At 39.2% G+C, this 26,857-nt stretch overlaps 1 protein-coding gene across 1 annotated transcript; it reads left to right on the top strand.

Annotated features, from left to right (window-relative positions):
- Positions 1–3,095: 3,095 nt before the first annotated feature.
- On the top strand, positions 3,096–8,472 carry GNG11 (guanine nucleotide binding protein (G protein), gamma 11). Its single transcript, XM_006834288.1, has 2 exons — positions 3,096–3,277; positions 8,347–8,472. Exons 1-2 carry the CDS (start codon positions 3,182–3,184, stop codon positions 8,470–8,472), a joined length of 222 nt encoding a protein of 73 aa, XP_006834351.1. The 5' UTR covers positions 3,096–3,181.
- The last annotated feature ends 18,385 nt before the right edge of the window (positions 8,473–26,857 follow it).

Raw genomic sequence — 26,857 nt, 5'->3', positions numbered from 1 at the left:
ACAAAACTTCTGATATTTTTCTTTGTGAAAGTGACTTCTCATATGCTGCCGTTGTTAAGTGCCATAGAGCCAGTTCCAACTCATAGCCACACATAGTTGTATAAGCTTTCCAAGGAGCAACAGGTGGGTTTGAACTGCTGATGTTGCAGTTAGCAATCAAGTGCTTATCCCACAGTGCCACACTGTACCCTAACTATCATATATGTTGTTGTTGTTATTATGTGCCGTGGAGTCGGTTCCAACTTACAGCGACCCTATACAGGGTTTCCAAGGCTGTAAATCTTTACGGGAGCAGAAAGCTTCATCTTTCTCCCATGGAACAGCTGGTAGTTTCGAACTGCTGACCTTAAGGTTCACAGCCCGATTCGTAACCACTACGCTACCAGAGCTCCTTAACTATCATATATAGTTACATAAATTCAATTGTATACACAATATACATACCTTAGCTAATCCTTCTTTCTCCCTTGTCCCTAGAGAACTTTAAATAGGAAACCAACACAACACCCAGAAAAATGTGTGTGTGAGTGTTGGCCAATAACAGAGCTGGAACCAGAAACTGTGACTACTCCAAGTTACTCATCTTTTCATTCAAATATCTTCATTCTGGAAAAGTTGGTGAAGCCTGGGATGAACCATGAAATAATACAAACTTATCATTACAAAATACAGAATAATGGATGATTATAGAAGTCCCCTAGGAATAAACAATTGGCATGCTATTACTAATCTAAAGAGAGCATTGTGGCAATATGGGGTAAGCACTAGACTGAGAACAATAAGGTTGGCAGTCCACGCCCACCAGTGGCTCTTTGGGAGAAAAATTAGGATTTTTTTGCTCCCATAAAGATTTACAGCCTCAGAAACCCTATGTAGGGACGCTATGAATCATAACCACTGACTCAGTAGTACATTTGTTGTTGCTAAGTGCCATCGAGTCGGGATCTGACTCATAGCAACCCTGTACAGGGTTTCCAAGGTGCAGCTGGTGAGTTAGAACTGCCTACCTTAACGGCCTACACAGACATTGCAGTTTACCGCATTAACTGGCAATACCACACCAGAAGTCCTCAATTGTACATAGTAACAACTAATCTAAAGGTTGGTGGTTTGAACCCACCTGGTAATGCATTGGATAAAAGGTCTGGCTATTTCCATAAAAATTACAACCAAAAAATCCTACAAAGCAGTTCTACTCCGTATCACATGTGGTCTCCATGACTCAGAATTGACTCGGTACAGTAGGTCTTTTTAAGGGCAAAAACTCACTGCCATGAGTCAATTTTGACCCACAGAGACCGGGTAGCACAAAGCAGAACTGCTCCTTAGGGTTTCTTGTACAAAATCTTTACAGGAGCAGGCAGTCTTGACAGTGTCATCTTTCTCCCTCAGAGCAGATGGTGGATTTGTGGTTGTTGGTGTAAAGTGCCACAGAGTTGGTTCTAACTCATAGTGACCCTGTATAGGTTTCTGAGGTGTAGCTGGTGGATTTGAACCAGCGACCTTGTGGTTAGCAGTCCACTTGCTTACCTACAGTGCCGTACCAAGTCCCTAGATGATGGATTGTTGCTGTGAAGTGCCCAGTCTGTTCCGACTGATAGTGATCCTACATAGGGTTTCCTGGGAACAGCTGCTGAGCTTGAACCGCAACTTTGTGGTTCAAATCGACCTTGCAGTTCATTCAGCACATTAACCCACAGTACCACACTAAGGACTCCAGATGGTGGCTATAGACAGTGAATTTGCTTAGTATTGGTTTCTCAGTCTTCAGAAAATAATATTCATTGTAAAGCCAGGGAAAATGACTGATTTGAGATGTTTACATACAATATACATAAAAACTTTCTAACCTTGTGGTTAGCAGTCCAGTGTTTACCCCACTATGCCACCAGGGCTCTTTTTAAAAGGGGAAGTATGAGTCCTGGTGTGGTGCTGTTGGTTAATGCACTGGACTGCAAAGTCAACTTGAAATGCAAGGTCAGCGGTTCAAGCTTACCCTCCTTGGAAACCCTATGCAGGGTTGCTATGGGTCGGCAGTGACTCTACAGCAATTAACAACATTCTGAAATATTTAGTTAATGCCTACATTTTCACCTGCATTTGATTTCACAAGCAGGACAGTATCTCTGGAGAGCAAGGAATATCTTACTAGGAAGTGTCTACATTCTAGTTTTGTTTTTCTTCTAGACTTTTTAATATCATTAACTTGGTCTTAATGTATAGCTGAAGGACAAATCAGTCATTGAGAAATTTTGGTGTCAAGTCAAATCTCTTGTGGAGTGGGTGGAGAACACACCTAAAGAAGGAATAGAATCTCGGCTAATGATGACACTTAACACCCTAACAAAACAAAACAATTCAGCAGTGCAAGTAATATTCAAAAACGGATTCTGCTTCCTCCCACCCCCCAAATTGTATAGACCTGCTTTAGACATGCAACAGACAGAATGGATACACATCATCAGCATCAAGCGGCACTGCGTAGCTCAGAGATTATTGCTTAGCTTTATTTTCCTCTTGGTATTTTTCTTAAGCTTCCACATTTGCTACACTAAATGCCTACATAACTGGGGGAAAGTTATATCCTGCATTTTTTTAAACTTTCCGGCCGGTCAAGAGCCGTTATTTCCTGCTGTGTGGTGGTGGTGGTGGTTCTGTGCCATGGAGTCTGTATTTCCCTCCTTTTATTTGCTTCACAAACAACACGAGGATGTGATTGATTTGTTGAAAAAAGAACAAAAAGTAAAACTTTTGTTGTCCCTCCAGGAAAGTAGGTTGGCGCAGCTCTAACACTCTGGGCCATAGCCCAGGCCTGTCCAGTGCAGGCGTGGCCACTTCTGGATCCAGAGCTGCCTGGGGCCAGCATCCCTGAGGGAGGGAGCCTAAAGCAGGAACCTTGTCTGAGTCCTACCCAAACTGAATCTTAAACCAGCTCCTTGGGGCAGGCCTCCTGGGCTTTGTAAACTGAGAGAAAGACCACAGGATTTACGCTCTCTGGAAGGACTGGCGCAAGGAAACATCACAGAGGAAGCTAGACTGCCCTGCGCCACAGTCACGTCCTGCGCAGGCCGACCAACGCGGGTGGGAGGCTCCGTAGTTATTTCGGGACACGCCGTCGTTTACAGAACTTGCTGTGGTTCCAGTTCCCTAGCCGTCCCTGGGCCCAGATCTTGGGGCGAAAATGCCTGCCCTGCACATTGAAGATTTGCCAGAGAAGGAAAAACTTAAGATGGAAGTTGAACAACTTCGCAAAGAGGTAAAGTTGCAGAGACAACAGGTAAGTTGCTAGTTCCAGAACCTCTCCTCTTTTGAAATGAACCAAGGTCAGCTTTTCCTTGTTTGTTACCAAAAAACAAATATGCTTTTCTCCTGCAGCTACTTTTAAATTAGGGGTTTTGCCAGGGCTGGAAACTGATATTTGATGTGAAGAAATCTTAGGAGTTAAGGGAGAGATCAAGGATCAGCTAAGTAATTTTAAATGGAATGTCTTAAGTTTGAGCAGCCAAGAATGGGGGAACCAGAAGAAATATCACACCTTTATTATTATTATTTATTATTAGATAGCTGGTTTTTAAAAACTCAGTTGTGATAGTGGCACAACGTGACCAGCGTAATGAATGTCACTAAATTGTACAGGTAAAATCATGTTGAAATTCCAAGTAGTTTCCTATATATATTCTTACCGCAATAATTAATAAACAAAAATTAAAACTCAGTTGTAAGGAAAAGGTCGTTATTTACTTCGTTTTATTTAAAATCTTTTTTATTATCTGAATGAATGATAATGAAATGCTTGTTAACCACATTTTAAAGTCTTAAAAAAAAAAAACTTTTAATTTCCTCAGTGTCTCCAAAGTGAAGTGCTAAGTACAATCCACTAGGTGTTTGGAACAAAACATTAACATTTCTATAGTTATTAATTTGTAAAGTAAGGTTCTTTATCATTTCTGGTTTCATTATGCTTTATAATTAAACATGCATAAAGTAATAAGAAGTTGGTATCTGTCCCTATTTATAAGTAAATCGTTATATATATACATATTCAGAGGCCCACATGACACTTTTTTTTAGTGATTTTAAGAGATTTAGAGAGCATTAAAGTAGATTACAAATTCAGTGAGCGCATGTGTCACATTATTAATAAGTCTCCACATAAGTTTGTTGGTGTTTCTGTAACTTTTACTTTAGTGTCTTACTGGCAATGGCAGGCTTCATTAAAATACTAAAATTTCATCCGTTTTTACTCTACCAGGTAACTTGTAGTCCAGAGATAAGCTTTGGGGTGGATATTATTTTTAAGGGAAATTAATCTTTCTTCCACAGCAAGAAAATTTTAACTATTTTATTTCTCTATGATTGGATACTAGAGAAAATTTAAGAAAAACAATGGAAATTAAGCAAGTACTGTGGTGGTGGTGGTTATGTGCGTTGGAGTCGGTTTCAACTCATAGCCACCCTGTATAGGGTTTCCAAGGTTATAATTCTTTATGGGATCAGAAAGCCTCATCTTTCTCCCGTGGAATTGTCGCACAGAAAAGCAAGTACTGTAAACATGCCCATTTGCCTCACTGCTTCAGTAAAGGCTTTACTGATGAGAATTTTGCTACCAGAGTGCCTGTTTGAAGATACAAGCTGTTTCAGAGTTCTACTTTTTACAGATTTCTTTTGTTTTAAACTTCGTGTCCAAATTCCTGCTGCTCCTAAATATTGGAGTTAATTGGCCTTTCTATCCATGTTAAGTGAGGGCTTTGTAGCTTTAAAAATAAGGTGTTTAAAGAGTGGTGGGGAGGAAATTCCTAGGATCCAGTGAATAGACATTTTTCATGAATTCTTGAGGGAGGGACCCATTTCATGGATGGTAGAGCCCACACACAGTACAGCATGTATTGGCCATTTAGATTCTTTCACACAGTAAAACTTCCAGGTTACAAATTAAAAAAGTTGCTTATACTGCAATAAAGCATTACCTTAATGAAAAGTTAGAATATCTTCATATTTGGTATACATATTTGCAGAATGTATAGAAGTAAAAAAGAAACAAATGTTTTCTACTTATTACAAATTTTAAATTATATATTGGTCATGGGCCTAGAGCAGCTAACTTGTGGAAATGAAACTGACCATCTGTTAGCATGGTCTTCCTACCAACCTTTTCCCCACCCCCACCCCCTTGAGGACCCATGCTGCTGCATCCACTTTCCAACTCAGGAAATGCCAAATGTACCCAATGTGGGGGAAATGCTCTGATATCCTTAGGGCATGGAGGTTGTTGTTGTTGTTGTTAAATGCTATTGAGTAGATTCCAACTGTTAGCAATCCTCTATAAGGTTTCTGAGGAGCGGCTGGTGAGTTTGAACCGCTGACCTTATGGTTCAAACTGACCTTATGGTAGAGTGCTTATCCTATAGCACAACACCAGAACTCCAAGGCATGAAGCTAGAGGTATCTAAGTCCTAATAACAGTATTCAAACATTTTATTATGCACTGTGGATTAAAGTATAAATGATAGGCAAGATTTGGGTTTTAGAGACTATTCAATTTAGAGAGTTACCAGGGAGACTAACTAACTAACTCCTCATATAAGACTCCAGAGATAGTGTTAGGCTGGGTTCAAAGACTCCAATCTCTGGATGCTCTGGCCCATTAAACTGTCAATAGATTATTAATGTCTAAATTCAGACCAAGGTTAAAGAATCCACAGGCAGAATTCTGCCTGGACATACTCTTGATAGTGAAAGAAAATATATCAGAAGAGTAATTGTTCACTTTTGAAGGTTACAGACCTGTTTGGAAATGGAATATAGCCTCTATAAGTACAGACCCAGTTTGAGGAACATGAGCCTTACCCATAAAATCCATGGGGCTGGCCACAGACACCCCCCCACCCCCAGGTTATGGATGCTTGCATCACCAATTCTGAGAATTTATTTGAGATGCACACTCTACAAATGTGTGTGACATTAGACTGCACATGTTATTCGAAAGACCTGTACTTGAAAATAATTTATTTTGCCATATTTTAAGTTATGAAATTGTATCACCTGTTTTAAATTTTAGGTCAGTGGCCTCCACACGGGTATATAAAGAATAATTCTTTGAGGTGCGAGAGAAAAATATTAAATTTTCATTTAGTTTGAAAACTCACTCTTTTATAATTTCCGGTTTATTTTTGTTGTTATTAAGTGCCATTGAGTCGGTTCCAACCCACAGCGACCCTGTATAGGGTTATCAAGGAGTGGCTGGTGAGCTTGAATTGCTGATGTTGAAGTTCAGATGGCCTTACAGTCCAGCAAATTAACCCATAGCGCCTCACCAGGACTCCATACACATCATGTTCTAGCACATTAGTGTGTGTGCCAAGTACTCAAAAGTAAATTATTGTATACATTTTGGGGATGCATAAGCAAACATATTTTAGTGATAACAATTTAAAAATTTTGAAGATTACTAATTCAGTGAGAATTTGTGCCCCTGTTTTACGAGATCACCATTGAATTTGTTGGCATTTCTGTAATTCCTAATTCTAATTTATTACTGCTAATAAAAGGAGCTGTGGCAGCATAGTGGTTATGAATCGGACTGCAAACTACAAGGTCAACAGTTGGAAATTACCAGCTGCTCTGCAGGAGAAAGATGAGGCTTTCTGTTTCAGTAAAGATTTACAGCCTCGGAAACCCTGTGTAGGGTAGCTATGAGTCAGAACCAACTCCATGGCACACAACAACAACAACAACAACAGTATAAGCCTGGAGTCCTGGTATGATACTGCAGCTTATTGCCCTGGACTGCAAGGTCAGTTACAGCCACAAGGCCAGTGGTTCAACTGCACTAGCCACTCCTTGGAAGCCCTGTACAGGGTCACTATGAGTCAGAACTGACTGGACAGCACTAAACAACAACAGTAGCAATATAAGCCTGGTGTGGCGTTGTAAGATGATCACTGGACTGCTAACTGCAATGTTGGTGGTTCAAACCCACCAGCCATTCCTCGGAAACTCTGTACAAGGTTGCTATGAGTGGAACTGACTCAGTGATGTTTAGTAACAGCAACATAGGTCTTTATTAAGACATTAAGCCCCATACTCCCCTTTGTTTTTAATTATTTTCCCTCATTCTTGTACTCTATATTCTAAAATAGACTTTTTAACCTTAACAGAGTGTTTAACCTTAAGGGAGTGTCATGGCACTCTGGGTGACAAGCCCTGGACTGTGAACCTCAAAATCAGTAGTTTGAGCCCACTATCCATTCTGTGGGAGAAATATGAGGCGTTCTGCCCTTACAAAGATAAAGATGTACAGCCTTGGAAACCCGATACAAGGTCACTATGAGTTAGAACTGACTCCTTGGCACGTTACAACTAACAGCATCCAGTCTTAGCTTAAGGAGCTGGTTTGCTCTGTAATACATGGGGTTGCCATGAGTCAGACTCAATGACAACTCAATGACAGTGGACTCCATGACAGCAAGTTTGTTTTTTTGTGTTCGGTCTTTTTTCCACTGCAGAAAATGTTTGATAAGCACAACCGTCTCAGGTAAGCCTAATAATGCTGAGCTAACGCTTTTATTCAGATCATGGACTGCAAAACAAGCACAGAAATTCTACAAAGAAACATAGGGAGGGAAGTGTGGGCAGTTTCAGTCTTTCCAGAGCCCTTTCTCCAATGGTTCCATCATTTCGTGAAATTCCAGAACATGGCACACACCCATGATAACTGAACATTTTGGCCAGACACATCTCAAAAAATTGGGGAATCATCTGTGACTATATCTGTCTCTTATCATGGAAAATTTCAAAGGGTATATTTAAGTAGGAGCTCTGGTAGCGTAGTGGTTACGAATCGGGCTGCGAACCTTAAGGTCAGTGGTTCGAAACTACCAGCCGCTCCGCGGGAGAAAGATGAGGCTTTCTACTCCCGTAAGGATTTACACCCTCGGAAACCCTGTACAGGGTCGCTATGGGTCGGCTCCGACTCGAAGGCACTTAACAACAACAACAACAAAATAATATAGATATGTCATTCTTGTATTTTAGCAGAGGAAGGAGATTATGAGACATGATAGATAGATTCCTGGGATCATCTATAGAATGTAGTGACTTTCTAATTTTTCTGAACCTGACCAATAGTAAGCAACACATTGTACATAGATTACACATGATGTACTCTGTGTTGTTCTCTAATACTTTTATTCTATTCTATGTCATTTAGAAAAATGCTTCTTGTACCAATTATATTAATTTCAATAAAGGGTGGTAATAGCAGGTGGAACAACCCTCACCTAATTCATTGTTTTTTTCCTCTCTCTTTTCTCCTTTTTTTGTTTTTATTTTTTGTTCTTGCTTAAGGTGTCAAAATGTTCTGAAGAAATAAAGAACTATATCGAAGAACGTTCTGGAGAAGATCCCCTGCTGAAGGGAATTCCAGAAGACAAGAATCCCTTTAAAGAAAAAGGCAGCTGCATTATTTCATAAATAACTCAGGAAAACTTCATTCTCTGTGGAAGAATTAGCATGTTTTGATTTTTCCAGATGAAACCAACGTGCTTTTTAAAGAAGGGGAAACTGAAGTTTAAATGAGACTTTCTTAAGCACTCAATAGGTATAGCTATATATAAAAGCCTCTGTGTTTCTCATCTTTGTTCACTATGCACCCCTGTTTAAAGAGGGCAGGGTCTCCAGTGCACAATGAGGGAAGTAAGAACCTTACTTGTGCATAAATCACTCCTTTCAGTATACTGCTTGATGCCTCAAATAAAGTTTTATCTCTGGAAAACGAGTGTTTGCCATTTAAGAAGATGTTTTTCATATGTTAACATTTATATTTCTTCCAGTCAACTTTTGGATGTTTGGAAAATGTTCCCAAAGATTAAATGGCTTGTTCATCTAGTCTCAAATCCCACTTTCTTTGCTTCAAGTCTCACCAGGTTACAGTGCCAATTTCTGACTTCTGGAATGTGTTTGAGCTGATTTTATCATTAGGAACTGAGTGAGTAGAATTCCTAAGAATAACACTGACAGGAGTCAATTTTGTGAGTTAGAAGCCAAGCCAAGCCAAGTCTACATTAGTACTGCCCCAATTATCATCGTTCAGTGCCTTGTGCAAAGTGTTGCTGTAATAGTGACCTTTGGGAAAGGGGCCAGCCGACCAATCAGAGTTCAGGAAGAGTGTACAGCCTCCCTGCAATGCAGTGGTCCAGCCAGTCCCATACTTGCGGGCTGGTACATTTCACTGGCAGAAGGCACAGCAACTGATGTATTCCATCTTTGCTGAGTTGGCGAGAACACTTGGCTTTCTGCAATTCTCTTGCCAGTCTTTTCTAGAAGTCCCTAGGCAAGACATCTCTTTTCATATCTTACAGGGACTAGGAAGAGAGTGCAGGAATGCCAGTTTCTGTGATTTTAGCAGGTGCCATACATCAGAGCTCATGATCTGCTCAAATCTTCTAGAAGGTTCCTCCAGCTGCAAATATAAAGAAAGGGACTTTTCAGTGAGCATTTATTTTCCTTTCTATTCTGACTTTGAATGTTCATTGTTCCAAGTTTGGGCCAAAATTAAAACCAAGCAAAACCCTTGCAGTTTAGCTGTAGCTCAAATGATGTTACTCATCCTGCAATTTTAATGTGGCATATGGACCACATTTAGGCACCATAAACTCAACATTTTCATTTGTTCTCTTCTCTGGTATAACTTGTAATGAGCTTGAGATCCGTGTATGTCTAACTGCTGTAGCATCATTGATCAGAATGGCTATTCCTCCTCCATTAATAGCTTTTACCCTTTTGCCAAAAGTTGGGAGCGTTTGCATGAATGTATTTCTATGTATTTATTCTGTTTAATTGGTTTATATGCCCATCCTCTGCCAGTACCTCACTTTCTACAGCCCGCCAGCTATAGAGTAATTAGTAACATGAGGAAGAGCTATCCCTCCCACTTTAGTTTCCTTTTTCAAAACCATGTTTTGATATTCTAGACCCTTGCTCTTTTCCTGTAAAATTTAAAATAAACCAGTCTATGTGTACAAAGAAACTTGCTGAGGTTTTGGTAGAAATTAAGTTAGCACTTAGCAACAACAACATAGATCAATTTGGGGAAGAACTGACCTCTTTATCAGATTGAATCTTTCAATCCAAAATACAATGTCTTGCCAAAGATTTGTCATCTTTGACTCCATTCATCAACATTTTATAATTTTTAATATACAGATCCTGCACATGCTTTGCAGATTTATATCTAGGCATTTTGTTTCCTTTGGAATGATTATAAATATTATTGTTTTTTTGTTTTTTTGTTTTTTTTTACTTTCACTTGTTAGGTGCCATTGAGTCAAAACTAACTCATATTTTCACTTAACAGTGTGTAAAAATACAATATATTCTTATGCTGATCTTACATACTGCAACTTTGTTATTAGTGAATTTATTTATTAGTAATAGGAGGGTTTGGGGTAGACTCTTTGGGGTTTTCTACATTGACAGTCATCTGGAAACAGACAATTTTATTTTCTTCCTTTCCTTTGTTGTTGCCTTATGGCAAAGACTAGAACTTCTACATCTACATTAAACATCAGTAGTAAGAGCAATCTTTAAAAATCACTCTGTGTTTCTCCATTACCATGTTAGTTTTCATTTTCTGGGCATAAGTTCCGGTGACAGACAGATTGACTTTCAGAGACCTTGCAATTCTTTTCAGACCTGATTGGTTCTACAGATTCTTTTGGTGTTCCATTCAATCCCTGGTTATGCCATCTGAAGAAATGTAGTAACAATAGATCAGGGGTTGGCAAATGACAGCTTCTGGACCAACACTTGGCTGCCACCTGTTTTTCACACATAAAGTTTCATTGGAACACATCTGTACCCACTTCTTGTTAGGTGCCATAGAGTCAGTACTGACCATAGCAACCCTATGTATAACAGAATGAAACACTACCCGGTCCTGGGCCAACCTCACAATTGTTGACACGCTTGAGACCATTAATGCTGCCACTTTGCCAATCCATCTTGCTGGGGGTCTTCCTCTTTTTATCTGACCCTCCACCTTACCAAACATGATACGCTTCTCCAGTAACTGATCCATCCTGACACTATGTCCAAAGTATGAAAGACAAAGTCTGGCCATCCTGGCCTCCAAGGAGCACTTTGGTTGCACTTCTGACAGATCTGTTGGTTCTTTTGGTAGCCCATGGCACCTTCAATATTATCCTCCAACACCATAACTCAAAAGCATCAATTTTTCTATGGTCTACCTTATTCACTGTGCAGCCTTCGCATGCATATGAGGTGATTGAAAATACCATGGCTTGGGTCAGGCATATCTTAGTCCTCAAGCTGACACCTTTGCTCTTCAACACTTTAAAAAGGTCTTGTGTAGCATATTTGCCTAATGCAATATGTCATTTGATTTCTTGACTGTTGCTCCCATGAGTGTTGATAGTTGGTCCAAGAAGAAAGAAGTCCTTGACAATTTCAATCTTTTCTCCGTTGATAAGAATGTTGTTTATTGGTCCAGTGGTGAGGATTTTTGTTTTCTTTACATTGAGATGTAATCCATACCGAAGGCTGTGCTCTTTGATCTTCATCAGTAAATGTTTTAAGTCCTCTTCACTTTCAGCAAGCAAGGTTGTATCATCTGCATATCACAGGTTCCAATCCTGATGCCACGTTTTTCTTCATAGAACCCAGCTTCTCGGATTATTTGCTCAGCATACAGGTTGAATAAGTATGGTGAAAGAATACAACCTTGTAGCAAACCTTTCTTAATTTTAAACCATTCAGTGTTCCCATGTTCTGTTCGAATCACTGCTTCTTGGTCCATGTACAGATTCCTCATGAGCACAATTAAGTGTTCAGGAATACTTACACTTTGCAGTGTTGTCCATAGGGTGTCATGATCCACACAATCAAAAGCCTTTTGCTTAGTCAATAAAGCATGGGTAAACATCTTTCTGTTGTTCTCTGCTTTCAGCCAAGATCCATCGAACATCAGCAATGATATTCCTTGTTCCACGGCCTCTTCTGAATCCAGCTTGAACCTCTGGAAGTTCTCTGTGAATGTATGATTATAGCCATTTCTGTATTACTTTTAGTAAAACCTTACTCACATGAGATATCAAAATATTGTTCGATGATTTCCCCATTTCATTGGGTCACGTCTCTTTGGAATGGGCACAAATATGGATCTCTTCCAACCTGTCGGCCAGATGGCTGTCTTCCAAATTTCTTGGTAGAGATGAGTGAGTGCCTCCAGGGCCGCCTCACTTTCTTGAAAGATTTCTATTTTTATTCCATCAATTCCTGGTGCCTTGTTCTTTGCCAATTCCTTCAGTGCACCTTGGACTTCCTCTTTCAGTATCCTTGACGCTTGATCATATGCTACCTCTTGAAAAAGTTGAACATCAACCATTTCCTTTTGGTAATGTATTCCTTCCATCTTCTTTTGACGCTTTCTGCATCACTCAATAATTTGCCCAGCGAATCTTTCAATAACAAAAAGACGAGGCTTGAATTTTTTCTTGAGTTCCCCCAGCTTGAGAAATGCTGAGCGTGTTCTTTCCTTTTGGTGTTTCTGATTCCAGATCTTTGCACATTTTGTTGTAATATTTGACTTTGTCTTCTCAAGCTGATCTTTGAAATTTTCTGTTCAGCTCTTATTTCTTCCATGTGCTTTAGCATCTCTACACTGGAAAGCAAGATTCAGTGTCTCTTCTGACATCCATTTTGACCTTTTCCTACTTTCTTGTCTTCTTAATGACTTTTTGCTTTCTTCCTGTATGATGTTCTTGATTTCATCCCACAACTCTTCTGGTCTTTGGTGTTGAATGTATCAAATCTGTTCTTCAGATGATCTCTAAATTCAGGTGGGGTATATTCAAGGTCATATTTTTGTTCTCGTGGAATTGTTTTCATTTTCTTCAGCTTCAGTTTGAATCTGCATATGAGCAATTGATGGTCTGTTCCACAGTCTGCCCCCGGCCTTGTTTTGACTGGTGATATGGAGCTTTTCTATCGTCTCTTTCCGCAGATGTAATCAATTTGATTTCTGTGTATTCCATCTAGTGAGGTCCATGTGTATAATTGTCTCTTATGCTGTCTAAAGAAGGTATTTGAAATGAACAAATCATTGATTTTGCAGAAATCTGTCATGTGATCTCCAGCATCATTTCTACACTAAGGCCATTTTTTCCAACTACAGATCCTTCCTCTTTGTACCCAATGTTTGCATTCCAGTCACCAGTAATGATCAATACATCTTGATTGTATGATTGATCAATTTCAGATTGAAGAAGTTGGTAGAATTCTTCTATTTTATCCTCACTGGCTGAATGGTGTGTACACTTGAATAATAGTGGTATTAACTGTCTTCCCTGTAGGTGCATGGATATTATTCTGTCACAGACAGCATAGTACCTCATAACCTCATAAGTGATCTTGATGTGTTCTTTTTGACAATGAATGCACCACCATTCCTCTTCAATTTGTCATTTCTGGCACAGTAAACCATGTGGTTGTCAGATTCAAAATGGCCAGTACCACTCCATTTCAGCTCACTAATGCCTAAGATATCCTTGTTTCTGTGTTCCATTTCATTTTTGGCAGTTTCCAATTTTCCTAGATTTGTACTTCGCACATTCCATGTTCCGATTATTAATGGATGTTTACAACTGTTTCTCTTCATTTTGAGTTGTGCCCCATCAGCAAATAAAAGTTCTGTGGGCCTTACTCCAATCGCGTTCATGGTCAACTCTACTTTGAGGAGGCAGCTCTTCTGCAGTCGCATTTCGAGCGCCTTCCAACCTGATGGGCTCATTTTCAAGCACTATATCTGAGACTGTTTCTCTGCTATTCCTATGGATTTCAGTGACTAAAGATTCGGAAGGAGTTCTCATGCCTTTTTCCTAGTCTGCCCAATACAATGACTGTCCAATACACAGAAACTTCTATCAGCAGGAACTCAGGTAGTTAACCACAAGTATATTATGTGTCACCCAGAAGTTATCAAGACTTCTTTGAAGCCATCCACAGAAGGGGAGACACTTTTTATGTTGTGTTATTTCGAAGGAATCTCCTGGTGTTACCAGCTACCACCCATAATAAGACTACAAGACTAAAGATGCCCATTGTATTGCCAGCCATCAACATAAATGAGAATGTGATCAAAGGGCAAGATTATGAAGTGATGATGCACATCGACTGTCAGGTGATAGATACCAGGATTCTCCACATTAAAAGCTTGTTCGTTCCTCCTTACCTCCGAGATCAGCAGAGGAATCAAAGCAACACCTTCTTTAGTGCCCCTCCCGTGGCCACAGAGGCAATCCACGCAGTCATCACCATCCCTGAGTCTTTACAGTTGGACGGTGAGGCTACATTGGAAAACATAGTGGGACCGCATCACACTGGAGTACAAGTGGGAGGAATCTTTCTGCCTTCTCCATGGCAAGCAGATAACTGCCTAGTTCACACAGTAGAGAGAGAAAAGAAAAACGGCTTTTTTTTCACCGTCTACTTGGAAGACAAGGAGCTCTGGTAGCGTAGTGGTTACGAATCGGGCTGCGAACCTTAAGGTCAGCGGTTCGAAACTACCAGCCGCTCCGCGGGAGAAAGATGAGGCTTTCTACTCCCGTAAGGATTTACACCCTCGGAAACCCTGTACAGGGTCCCTATGGGTCGGAACCGACTCGACGGCACTTAACAGCAACAGCACTTGGAAGACACTGGCATTTAGAAGCAAGTGAACAGCATCTCTCCTGTGGCAAATTTGCCCTGCCTCCTCCAGTGTTACTTGGTGTGTTACCTGGTGTCAATTTCTTTCTATACATTTGTAAGCTGCTTAGCGCTCTTTATTTCTTTTTCATTTTGTTTAAATTGTCATCTTCTTTCAGATAAAAAACAAATCTGTCTTCTTCTGGAATCTCATCTGAAACCTGTCCACCATGGGTGACCTTGATGGTATTTAAAATACATGTGGCATAGCTTTTAGAATCACAGCAACTCACAAGCCACCACAGTACGACAAACTGACAGACAAGTCGTACAGTCTCTATAGTCATGTTCAGATTATAACTAAGGAGTTGTTGTTACAGACACTACGTTGTCTAACAAGCACTCCTCTTTATGAAAATAAAATCCAGAATATTTATAAAATCATCAGAGTATTTATAAGTAGGCTTAGTATAACTATCACATGACTAAAAAGGAATATCTTAATATTTTGCTCAAAAAGGCAGAACAGATAGAACTTTACACCATAAATTTGGTTTTAATGATATAACTATAGATCTTTGTATTCATGCAACAAATACATTCTATTCTCAGCAATCCCATATAACATCAGATATTTTCTCTAACAATGTTTCTTTTTATTGTGTTTTAGGAAAAAGTTTACACAGCAAATTTGGTTCCCTTTTAATAATTTATATGTAAATTATTCCATGACAGTTTCACAATGTGGCAGTATTCTTATTATTTCCATTCTGTTTGTTCCATTTCCACTGATCTAGGTTCCCTTCTCCTTCTTGCCTCTCATCTTTGTATTTGGGAAAATGTTGACCTTTGATCTCGTATAGTTGGTTGTTGCAGGGAGCACATTACTGATGTGTAATATTGTTTGTTTTATAGACATATTTATTATTTGGCTGAAAAGTGACCTCGAGGATCATGAGGGAACAATAATGGTAATGAATCAGATGCCAAACAAAGTCCAGAAAATGTATTTTGGAGCTTCCCAAATATATGCCAAGACCATTTAAAAAACAATGACCTCAAGGAGTAGCTTCAGTTCCAAGTTCAAACAGCGTTATAAAGTAACAGACTGTGGGGTTTCTCTAGTCTCTATCAGACAAATATGTCTGGCCTTTTTTTTTCCCCCCAAAAATTTGAGTTTTGCATTACAGTTTTCTCCTATTTTATCTAGGACCTTCTAATATGATGACATCAGATTTTCAGGTTTTTAAAATGATATTTTTTGGCACCCTAAATATACTATGTTCTCTTTTAATAGACTAAACACATAAACACACTCATTGTTTTCAGATGATTCTTGTTCCCATATATTGTTTTCCTATAAAAGCTGCCATTAATACTTAGAATTTTCAACTTAGCATGGAGAGCAGTAATTTAGGCATCTAAGAGCAATTCATTTCAATTTGATTCAACAAATGAACTAACGAACTATAAACATGACATTTTGTAGATAAGTTCAGCCAATATTTTTCCTGCAGTCTAGGAGTTAGCAGTCAAAACAAATAGCAGTGACATTTATCAAGTCTAATTAAATCAACTTTCTATACAGAGTATAAGTGAATTAGGTTTTTGAGAAAAAGAGGCATGATGAATGAATGATTAGAGTAAGGCTAGGGCATTTTCCCCCATTTTATGGAAGCTGTTAAGACAATAGCTTCAGTAATTCAGAATTTATAAAGTATTAAATGAGAGATTTCACCAATTAAGTACAACTTGGCTGACCAAGAACCATTTATCAAATTTCTATAATAATCATATAGAACCTGTTACTGAATTGGGTGCACTATCTTAGTAAAAAGCCTTTGCAATACTGGCTATATCTGCTTTTTCTTGGTAATAAGCTATTCTAAATTCAATGACTTAAAAAATTAAGCATCTATTATCAATTAATGAATCTACTAGTCTGTTATTCTGGGTGGGGCTCATATACAAGGGGTTTCATAAAGTTAGTGGGAAAAGTCTATTATTTTTCAATTCCATTTTCCACGAATGTTTTGAAGCTCCCTTGTACATGTTCAGGACCATATGTAAAACACATTTTTCATTGTGAGTTGCAGTTCAGAAATAAACTTTCATATAAACGTCTGAAGTTGCTGGCCTAGAGTGTTAGTGCTAGTGGTCCAGCTGTGATAGCTGTGGGAACCATGGCTCAGTAGACCTTCAGTAGCCTGGGCAGTAAATCACAAAGTCATGGCACTCACAGCAAGAATGTCAGGAAACACTGGGAGGAAGTAGGCTAGGTGGTGTCTCATTGTGGGGAGAGCAATCAATGAGATTGAAGCAAAATGTATGTGAACTGTTGAATGTAAACTGATGATCTGCTCTGTAAGTCATCACCCAGTTCACAGCAGAAAGTTGTTTTTTTTTTTTTTTTTTTAAGGAGTATCAGCTCCTGTTCAGAAGCAACTTCTTGTTCCTGTGCCTATTCCTGCTGTTTGCCCACATTTACTTCTTTTGTGTAGGAACAAACTGAGGCTTGGAGAGCTGAGGGAAATGTCCCAAGGCCATACAGATTTTAGATGGTGGAAGCAGGAATTAAAGGCAGAGAGTCTGATTTCATCTGAATGTTCATTTTGTCAGGTCTTACTACATAGCATGTTATTGCCACGTGCTGTCAAGTGGATTCCAACTCACAGCGACTTGTAGGATAGAGTAGAACTGTTCTATAGGGTCTCCTAGGCTTTAATCTTTATGGAAGCAGATTGCCAGGTTTTAGCTCTCACAGAGTTGCTGGTGGGTTGGAACTGACTTGAGGGCACTCAACAACAATACACTATAATTAGGCATCCTGGTGGCCTAGAGGCTTAGCATTGTGCTGCTAACCCCAGGGTCATTGTAAGAATTCACTAGCTGCTCCAAGGGAGCAAGATGAAGTTTTCTGCTCTTGTCAAGACATACAGTCTCCGAAACCCGGTCCAGGGTTGCTGTGAGTTAGAACTGACTCCATGGCACACAACAGCATGCTATAATAATCAGAGGTTGTGATAATGAATACAGGTAAAACACATAGAGTATTAGGTTAAAATCTCATGTATTTCTTTGTCTTCCCATTGTTAACATCTTGCTTCCACACCCTATCATCTTTCTCCTCTTCTCTCTTTCTTCTCAATCACTTACTATTTTTGCCTTCCATTATTTCTCTACTATCATTATTGCTAAAAAATTGAGATAAGACTTATCTCAAATTTCTGTATCACTGAAATATTAAGTTAAACCAAAATTGCTAAATAGTGTTATGCAAATAGGGTTTTGCTGTATTATTTTTTCTAAGTTTTTATTGTCTTTACCCACACAATGCAATCCAAATCACTCTCCCCATCACCCCCCTCTTCAGATACTTAGGGTAAAAATATCCAGAAGATAAAAATATGTGATTAGGGAAAAAGATGGAAATGGAAAAACAGGCACAGTATGTTTTCTACCAGTATCACTTATTATAGGCCTAAATCTAAAAGCAATGGACAGTCAATGTACTCTATAGAAAAATATCTCTTTTCAAATATTGGTAAGCAGATCATCTGTTCATTAAGAAAAAGAATGTTTTCGGATTCAGGTATTCAACATCCAAGAAAAAGCTGGGTTATTGGAAATGACTAAATCAAGTGAGATATAAGCCTGAGGGTATAATTCTTTTCTAAGTCCTGCCACATTATTTCATTTGATCCTAAGAGGTAGACACAGTAAGTATTATACTCCCATGACTTATTTTCATCCTAGAAATGAGTCACTAGCTTAATGGGGAGATTGCCTTGTACAGTCCATATAGAAGGAATTGTTTGGGTCCTTTAGTTGAGACCATGTTGCTATTTCATTGTGTTAACAATCTCCAGAAATCTTGGCACACATATCCTTGGTGTACATACCCTCTACTGTGTCCTGTGTACTTTCCATTCTACTGTAACAAAACGGAACCATCTTTTCAAGCATTTTCTTCCATCAGCCTTTCCTATTAACCTACTCATTCAAAGAGGCTGGTTTTTCTTCTACCCACTTTTCTTCCTGGGCTAAGAGACTCCCCCGTGTTGTTTCCTAACCATCATTTTGCTATCTTCATCTTATAATATTTTAAGTTCAAGCTGCTTGTTTTTGTCATCCTATCTCCTTAGACACAGCTAACTTCTAACCTAGCTTCTATGGCATCATCAACACTGTTCATAAACCTCAACTGCACCCTTCCTGTAATTCCCTGCCAGCTTCAAAGTCCAAGGCAAATAAAATTTTCACACTTCACCCTTAGATTCTCACATCTTCCTCCATCCAAATGATTACAGTACCAATTTTATGCACCCCATATATTGGAGAGCTGAGGGAAAGCTGGTTTGGTGCTGAAGAAAAAGCACTAGATCACAAGGTTGGTTTGAACCATAAGGTCAGTGGTTCAAACTCAGCAACCGTTCCTTGAAAGCTCGATACAGAGTCGCTATAAATCTGAATTCAACAACAGCGACATTTCCATTAGATTGTGCTATTTTACTATGGAAATACTACCATTTTTGTTGGTATAATATTGATTTTGAGTATTAATACTTTGTCCTGAAGAACCTGCTTGTTTCTAAATGCAGAATAAATCTAAGGGGTTAGAAGTCAAGATTATGATTGCTCTTGGCATGTGGAAGGAAAAGTGAAGGAGCTTCTAGGATGCTGGTAATGTTTTGAGTGAGGTCTTAGTTACACAGAAATTTGAATTTGAAATTTCTTTGACTTGTACATTTTTATGGTATGCATACTTTCTGCTCTTGCTTAAGTATTCTAAGCTCCTTGCTCTGCTTTTTAGCTATCTAAAATATATCATTGTTGTTTTAAATTCGATTCCTAATGCTACTCAGCCTTGATCATTTTTTTCTTGTATTGTAGTCTTTTGTAGGTCCTTTGAAACCAGTTTGTTTCTCACTACCTGAGAATATGCTAGATCCATGCTAGAATAATCTTCTGAGTTGTGGGTTGAGGGACTACAGAGGACAGTAGTAGAGTGTGTTAGAGGAACTACGGAGCAAAAGAGAGTAATGAGGGGTAGCAGGTCATCACACTGTCAAATTCCCAGCCCGACTCTCTAGACTGATTACTGATGCACTACACTCTCCTCCCTTCTTCTTCTGAGCCTGACAAATTGTCAGGGATTTGACCTCTGCTTTTCTTGGATGATTTATTTAAACCAGGACTTTTTTTCCCTGAATCACCTGATCCAGAAGGTCAAAGTTGCTTCAGCCCTTGACTCTAACCCTCTCTCAGGGAGAACAGCATCTCAGGTAGAATGTTGAGTATGATGACAAGGACCTGTTACTTTAAAATAAAATATCAGCCTTTCAGCTGTATGAAAATTAAATATCAAGACAGCAGTATTTTTCTTTTGTTCCAGTATTATAATTACAATTTAGTCTCTATTATCTTCATTTCCTTTTTTAACTCTGTCATTTCCAGCTTAATTTTACTTAAAAAATTTCCATCTTCTATAAAAAAAAAACTATTTTTGATAAAGGAAACAAGCGTAAATTGCTATAATTTGATGAACTTGACCTATGCTTTTGGATGTAGTAGTTCAAAACACCAACCGAAAGAGAGTATGTCTTCATATCAAGTACCAATACTTTCCACTCTGTATACAGGGTAGATAAGGATGGGCAACTTAGACATTGGCTACTAAATAGTTTTTGTCTTGTCTGGAAGGTCTGGTGAAAGAGATGGGGAGAAGATACTTATGATTCAATAGTGACTAATTGCATCTGTCACAACTGTAAAGGTAGAAATTTTGTAACAAAAAGGGAAAAATAGTTAATCTTACAGTCCAGAAACAAAGGACCCTAGGACCATCAAAGGAAAAGAGCAGGAGTGGATTGTGAGACCCAGAGAAGCAGTGACACCAGAGATGGAGGCAGAGAGGGGGACATTGGGGGAGAGAGCAGCTGAGGACTCTATACTTACGGAAAGAGAAAGATTGTGTGCTGGTGGCCAGGAGGAAGGCTTGCAGAATGTGCCCTTTGGTTGTTTAAATTATTATATATTCCTAAGTGTTTTTGTGTACACCCCCGCCCCCCACCAACAAAACAAAACAAAAACCCAGAAGGAATAGAAGCAAATACTATTGAATGATGATGCACAGAGGAGGTTGTAATTGTTGCAATGAAACGATGAGTGTAAAACTGATATTCTCCCATGTAAACTATCACTCAATTCACAATAAATACTTAAAAAAATTTTTTTTCCATCTTCAAATTTTCAGTCTTGTGAATTTCCATCTCCTATTCTTTTATGTAAATTCTGTTTGTCTACATCTTCTCTTGTTCCTCTTTGTCTCCCAATACTCCTCACATTTTTGTTTGCATCTGTTCTGCCTCCAACAAGAAGTCGGTCGGTTGTTTTCTCATCATAGCAGTGTGGTGTTGCAGGTTAATGAGCTGGACTGCAAGGTTTGTTGTTTGAACTGCAAGGTTGGTGGTTCAAGCTAACCAGCTGCTCCTCTAAAAATTGGTTTCCTGTCTAAAAATGTGTTCTGCCCTCTCTACACCATTCAGTAATAGCAGCAACAATTACAATAATAAAGCTTGTTATCATGTTCCTGCTTCTTGCTAGAGCAATACGTTCCATGCTTCTATTCAGTTGTACATTTTTTAGAGCACTGCCTGGCTCCATTCTTTACCAGTTAACTCCTTCTTTAAAAATTTTGGTTTCTCACAACTAACTTTTTTCCGTGACTTTACAACTGCAAAGTCAGTGCATTTAAATTCTCATTCACTTAGGGTCTTCTACATCATTGCAAGCTGCTTTCTTCTCAAAGCACTTTCCTCTTTAGATCTCACTCTTCTATGCTTCCCTGCCTACTTACATCTTTTAGAGCTAACTTGTTTGGCTCCTACAAGCAGAGTCACACAACACCTGCCCTTCACACTTTCCTCTTTATCCCTCTCTATGACGAAAGGAGCTCTGATAGTGTAGTGGTTACAAATCGGGCTGCGAACTGCAAGTTTAGCAGTTCGAGACTACCAGCTGTTCCACAGGAGAAAGATGAGGCTTTCTGCTCCTGTAAAGATTTACAGCCTCGGAAACCCTATACAGGGTCACTATGAGTCGCAACCAACTCCATGGCACTTAACAACAACAACATGAGGAATCTTGGAGTCCTGGTATGGCACTGGACTACAAAGTGGGTTTGAACCACAAGGTCAGCATTTCAAATTCACCAGCCGCTCCTTGGAAACCCTATAAAAGGTAGCTATGGGTCGGGACCAACTCAACAGCACTTAACAACAACATGAGGAGTCTTATTACCAACTAATAATACATATCCCCTTAAGTAAACATTCAATGGTCTTATTTTGCCAGCTGTTGTAAGGACAAACTACTCAGTTTTTCTTCAAGGTTCCACACCACATATTTAGAACATATTATATCAAGCTTTTTTCCTATTGCTTTAGTGAATATACCTCTCTAGTGACTGCTGCTAGTTGATACCTATGTAAGCCCTAACTTTTCCTGCTTCTCAGTTACTCTATATACACCAATGTACTCCATTTAGAACCATTTTTCCCCCATCTAACCACTGCCAAGATCACCCAATGATTGGAACACAAACTATGGAAGAGCAGCCACTTCTGGATTATTCAAATACGGAACTTGTATGGCCATTCTTACCGTATCAGTCCTAAACAACAAGTTATGTCATTTCTTTTAACTCTCCAATTTTCAGAAGAGAAAAAACAAGTAAATTCTATTCTGCTTATGCAAAGTGTCACATGATGTGTGAAATAAATTTTATTTCATTTTTGGATACAGAATTTAAATAGGACTCCTGGTATTGTGCTGTACAATGAGGACTGGACTATAACTAGAAGGTTTGTGGTTCAAACCCACCAGCCACTCCTTGGAAACCCTATACACGGTAGCTATGAGTCAGAACTGATTTGACAACACTTAACAACAACATCAACTGCATTTTTGTTTAGTAAGAAAGGTGAAATTGTAATGGAATAAAGCTCCTCATCTTTTTCTTTTATTTTCTAGCTATTGAAAAGAGCACAGTTTAGCTGTGTGTTAAAGCTTTGAGCTCAGAATTACAGGGGAGGTTGTGAGTGGTAAACTACTCATGACTATGTCAGTGAAAGCATGATCATACTGTTGACTGGTTTGGCTTAGACAGTAGGAAACATCTGGTCGTTTCCTGATATTTATCAAGACAGAACTGTGTTTCCTTTAAAAACAGCTTCACATGAACAATACACTACATAATAGCAGAGGAATTTTATAACTCAAGTACAGACAACAAGAGTGTAACTATTTAAAATAGAAACTATTTTCAACACTTTTATCCAAAAAGTTAGTTATGCTGTGGAAAGATATCAATATTTATCTTTTTAATAAAGTCTGTTTGGCGTCCTGGTGTGGCTCTGTAGATTAATGTGTTATACTGCAAAGTTGTTTGAACTGCAAGGTCGGCAGTTCAAGCTCACCAGCTGTTCCCTGGAAACCCTATACAGGGTTGATATGGGTCGTAACCAACTTGATGACACTTAGCAACAAAATCAATAAAGTTTGTTTAATAAAATGATGGACCTTCTGATGTTTCTCCTCTGTGGACTGACTCCTGGTATGGCGCTGTATGATCAGCACTGAACTGCAAACAACAAGGTCCACGGTTCAAACGCCCCAGCTGCTCCTCAATAACCCTGTACAGGGTCACAATGAGTCGGAGTCAACTTGACGACATTTAATAAGCTAATTTCTCACTCAATCTTATATTGGTGCACTGAAGCAAATGAAAAGAGAAAAAATGCGTGTGTTTTTGGAAATCATATTGTAAATAGGAGAGAAGTATCAAAATAGAGAAGCTAAAAGATTCTGGTAGCGTAGTGGTTACGAATCGGGCTGCGAACCTTAAGGTCAGCGGTTCGAAACTACCAGTCGCTCCGCGGGAGAAAGATGAGGCTTTCTACTCCCGTAAAGATTTACACCCTCGGAAACCCTGTACAGGGTCGCTACGGGTCGGACCCGACTCGATGGCACTTAACAACAACAACAACAAAAGATTCTACTGCAGTTCGGAAACAAACCACATTGGATAGTTATTAAGAAAAACGTATTATAGAAGAGAACTCAATTTCTTTGAGAGACAACAGAGAATACTATGAAAAGGAATTAAGAATATACTAGTGCGGGAGAAAGATGAGGCTTTCTACTCCCGTAAAGATTTACACCCTCGGAAACCCTGTACAGGGTCGCTATGTGTCGGACCCGACTCGATGGCACTCAACAACAACAACAACAGTGTGGAATAGATTCAGGACTGGTTTGGGCTTAGTCTAAAGGATAACATTCTATTGTACTTTTCATTTCTTCACTGCTTTAGAAAAGTGGAGACAAGTCTCTAGTTGCATTTGTGTAAAAGGATTTAGCTCAAGTCTTCCTTGATATGAAGATTCAAAGGAAATTCTATTACAAGAAATAACTATTTCTAGTGGAGGTTTGAGGTCATTTAAATGTAGAAAGCAGTCTGTAAATCTGGCCTGGGCCTGCTGGTCAGGATGTGAGGAAAAGGTCATGGGGTAAGAGTGTCTTAAGGGGCAACCCTGCTCTGTTGGAAGATCATGCCCTGCTGTCTCCCACCCCCAATTCCACCTTCCTCCCAGGCCTATTGGCCAATATTGTGGTTGATGTTGTGTGCCGTAGAGTTGGTTCTGATTAGTAGGGACCCTGTAGAGCAGGGGTGGTGAACAGTCAGCCCACAAGCAGAAATCATTGGGTCTGGTCCTCCCAAGGCAACTGTAGTTCCAGTCATCACATTAGGGGTGAATTAATTAAATGTTTGACCAAATACAGAAGGCTAACTTTTTAAGTTGATAATTTTATATGGGTCACGAATAACATTATACATTTTGGCAGGAAAAAAGTTTCCGCACCCCTGCTGGAGTCCTGACTTGGAGCTGTGTGCTAATGTGCTGGTAGAAAGGTTGGTTTGAAATGCAAGCTTGGTGGTTCAAATTCACCAGCCGCTCCTCGGAAAACCTATACAGGGTCACTGTGAGTCAGACCCAACTCAACGACACTTAACAACAACAATCCCTGCTGTATAGGGTGTCTTAGGAGCGGCTGGTGGGTTTGAACCGCTGACCTTCCTGTTAGCAAATGGCCAAATACTGCAGACAGTGTTCTGATACGGTGACACACCTGCCCTGCCTCATCTGTTGAGAATTATTTATATGGAGAGTTATCTCTGGTAGCATGTTGTTGTTATGTACAGTGGAGTCGGTTCCGACTCATAGCGACCCTGCACAGGGTTTTTCCAAAGCTGTAAATCTTTACGGGAGCAAAAAGCCTCATCTTTTTCCTGTGGAACAGCTGGTAATTTCAAACTGCTGACCGTGAGATTAGCCACCCGATTCGTAACCGCTACGCTACCAGAGCTCCTTTCTGGTAGCATAGCAGTTATGAATTGGGCTGCTGGCCTCAAGGTCAACAGTGTGAAACTACCAGCTGTTTAACAGGAGAAATATGAGACTTTCTGCTCCCATAAAGACTTACAACCTAGGAAACCCTGTACAGGGTGGCTATGAGTCGGAACCAACTCCCTGGTTTACCACCACCACCGTCGTCCTCTACTGCCTTCATCCCACTATAAGGAATGCATCATGAAAGCTTGCTGATCCATTGAGAGTACTTCTTTCTGCTGAAAGGGCATCAGAAAACCTTTTGGAACAGTGATGCATGCAAATTTTTACTTAAATTTCTTTGACTATACAATTCAGATGTGTTTCCAAACCAGTGCAGAAGAAATTGGTAGAAAGAAGTGAATATGAAATCTGAAAACAAATTAGAAAATCCATTGGGATCTGATCCTCCTGTTGTAGATTTCAAAACCCCCGTTTCAAAGTCCAAATCTTTCAGTTTAGGACTCTTAAAGTAGGATGATTTTACCTGTCTTTTCTACTTCCATATAAGCCTGTTATGAATATGTAAGTGATGCTTTGCTTCTAATCTGTGTATCAGAAAACTGGTCTAATTTATAGTTATGGTTTCAAAGTTAGCAAATACATCACTCCTCTATGCGTGGCCTAAAGCAGACATTGTTAATCAATCACAGGATGCTCTCCTGCTGAGCTAGAACGGTGCCTCACAGTCCTTTCCAATCTTACTGTGGGTTTACTAATCAATGGAAATTGATGTGACAGATTAAACCAATTTTCTTATTCACGCTTAGACTTTTCTACATACACTAGATACAACAATCATTTGAGCTAAACTTACTATCATTAATCACTTTCCAAACAGAATGCTAAAAAAAAAAGCACCCTATTTTGACAGCCTCTCTTTTCTGTCTCACGCACAGCCATTTTAAGAGAGGATTATCTGTCTATGATCTGATTCCTTTCTTATCATTTCTTCTCCAGTAGTGCCCTAAAACGTTATCTCATTCATTTTGAATAGACTTTTGAATGCATCATTCTCAGATCCCCACAACTGATCTATTTTCAACCATTATGTTACCTTCTGCTTCTAGGACAAGGTGCCCTTACTTTTTTCTAGAATTACCTTTCCCAATTCCTTTAGTTTCTGTTTTCCTTTAGTTTCTGTTTCTCACATAATCACTTTACCAATTAATTACTCCTTTAAAATTTTGCAATCTCATTTCAATTCGCACTGCTATCAAGCTTCCCTTAGTTTTAAATAATCAAACAAAACCTAAACTCCCCTTTTCCTTGACCCCCACCCTTCACCAATTTCCCCAATCCCCCTTAAACTAGCAATTTTTATGCTACATTCCTTTAATCACATTTCTGAAGACAGAACTATTTTCATCAATCTCTTCTTTATCCTTGTAGAGACTGAACACCTTTCAGAATTCACCCAGTACTTTCATCTCCCCTTGACCACTTGTATTTTTGAACTGCTTCCTTTTCTTGGCTGATCTGACTGCATATATTACATGTCTTCTTTAGTTGTTTCCTTCCTTAGCATTGTTTGCATTCCCTAAGGTTTTGCCCTTGACCTTTTTCTCTTCTCTATATCCTTCTCTTTGGGGAGCTTCCAGATTGAGAATTTTAGCAATAACTTCTTAACTATGATTTCATATTAATATGTGCAAACAAGTATTCTATTCTGAGTGCAAGTCCTACAATTGCAAATCTCT

This window comes from Chrysochloris asiatica, unplaced genomic scaffold (genome assembly GCF_000296735.1).
Source record: "Chrysochloris asiatica unplaced genomic scaffold, ChrAsi1.0 scaffold00010, whole genome shotgun sequence".
In the NCBI taxonomy this organism is placed as follows: Eukaryota; Metazoa; Chordata; class Mammalia; order Afrosoricida; family Chrysochloridae; genus Chrysochloris; species Chrysochloris asiatica.
Note: the sequence above shows the minus strand (reverse complement) of the source record. Positions and strands in the feature narration are given on the sequence as shown.

Bases quoted from the DNA above. Each gene is read 5' to 3' on its own strand.
- GNG11 (XM_006834288.1), top strand. From the start codon at position 3,182: ATGCCTGCCCTGCACATTGAAGATTTGCCAGAGAAGGAAAAACTTAAG. The intron at 3,278-8,346 runs GTAAGTTGCTAG...TTCTTGCTTAAG, and splicing joins TAAAGTTGCAGAGACAACAG to GTGTCAAAATGTTCTGAAGA.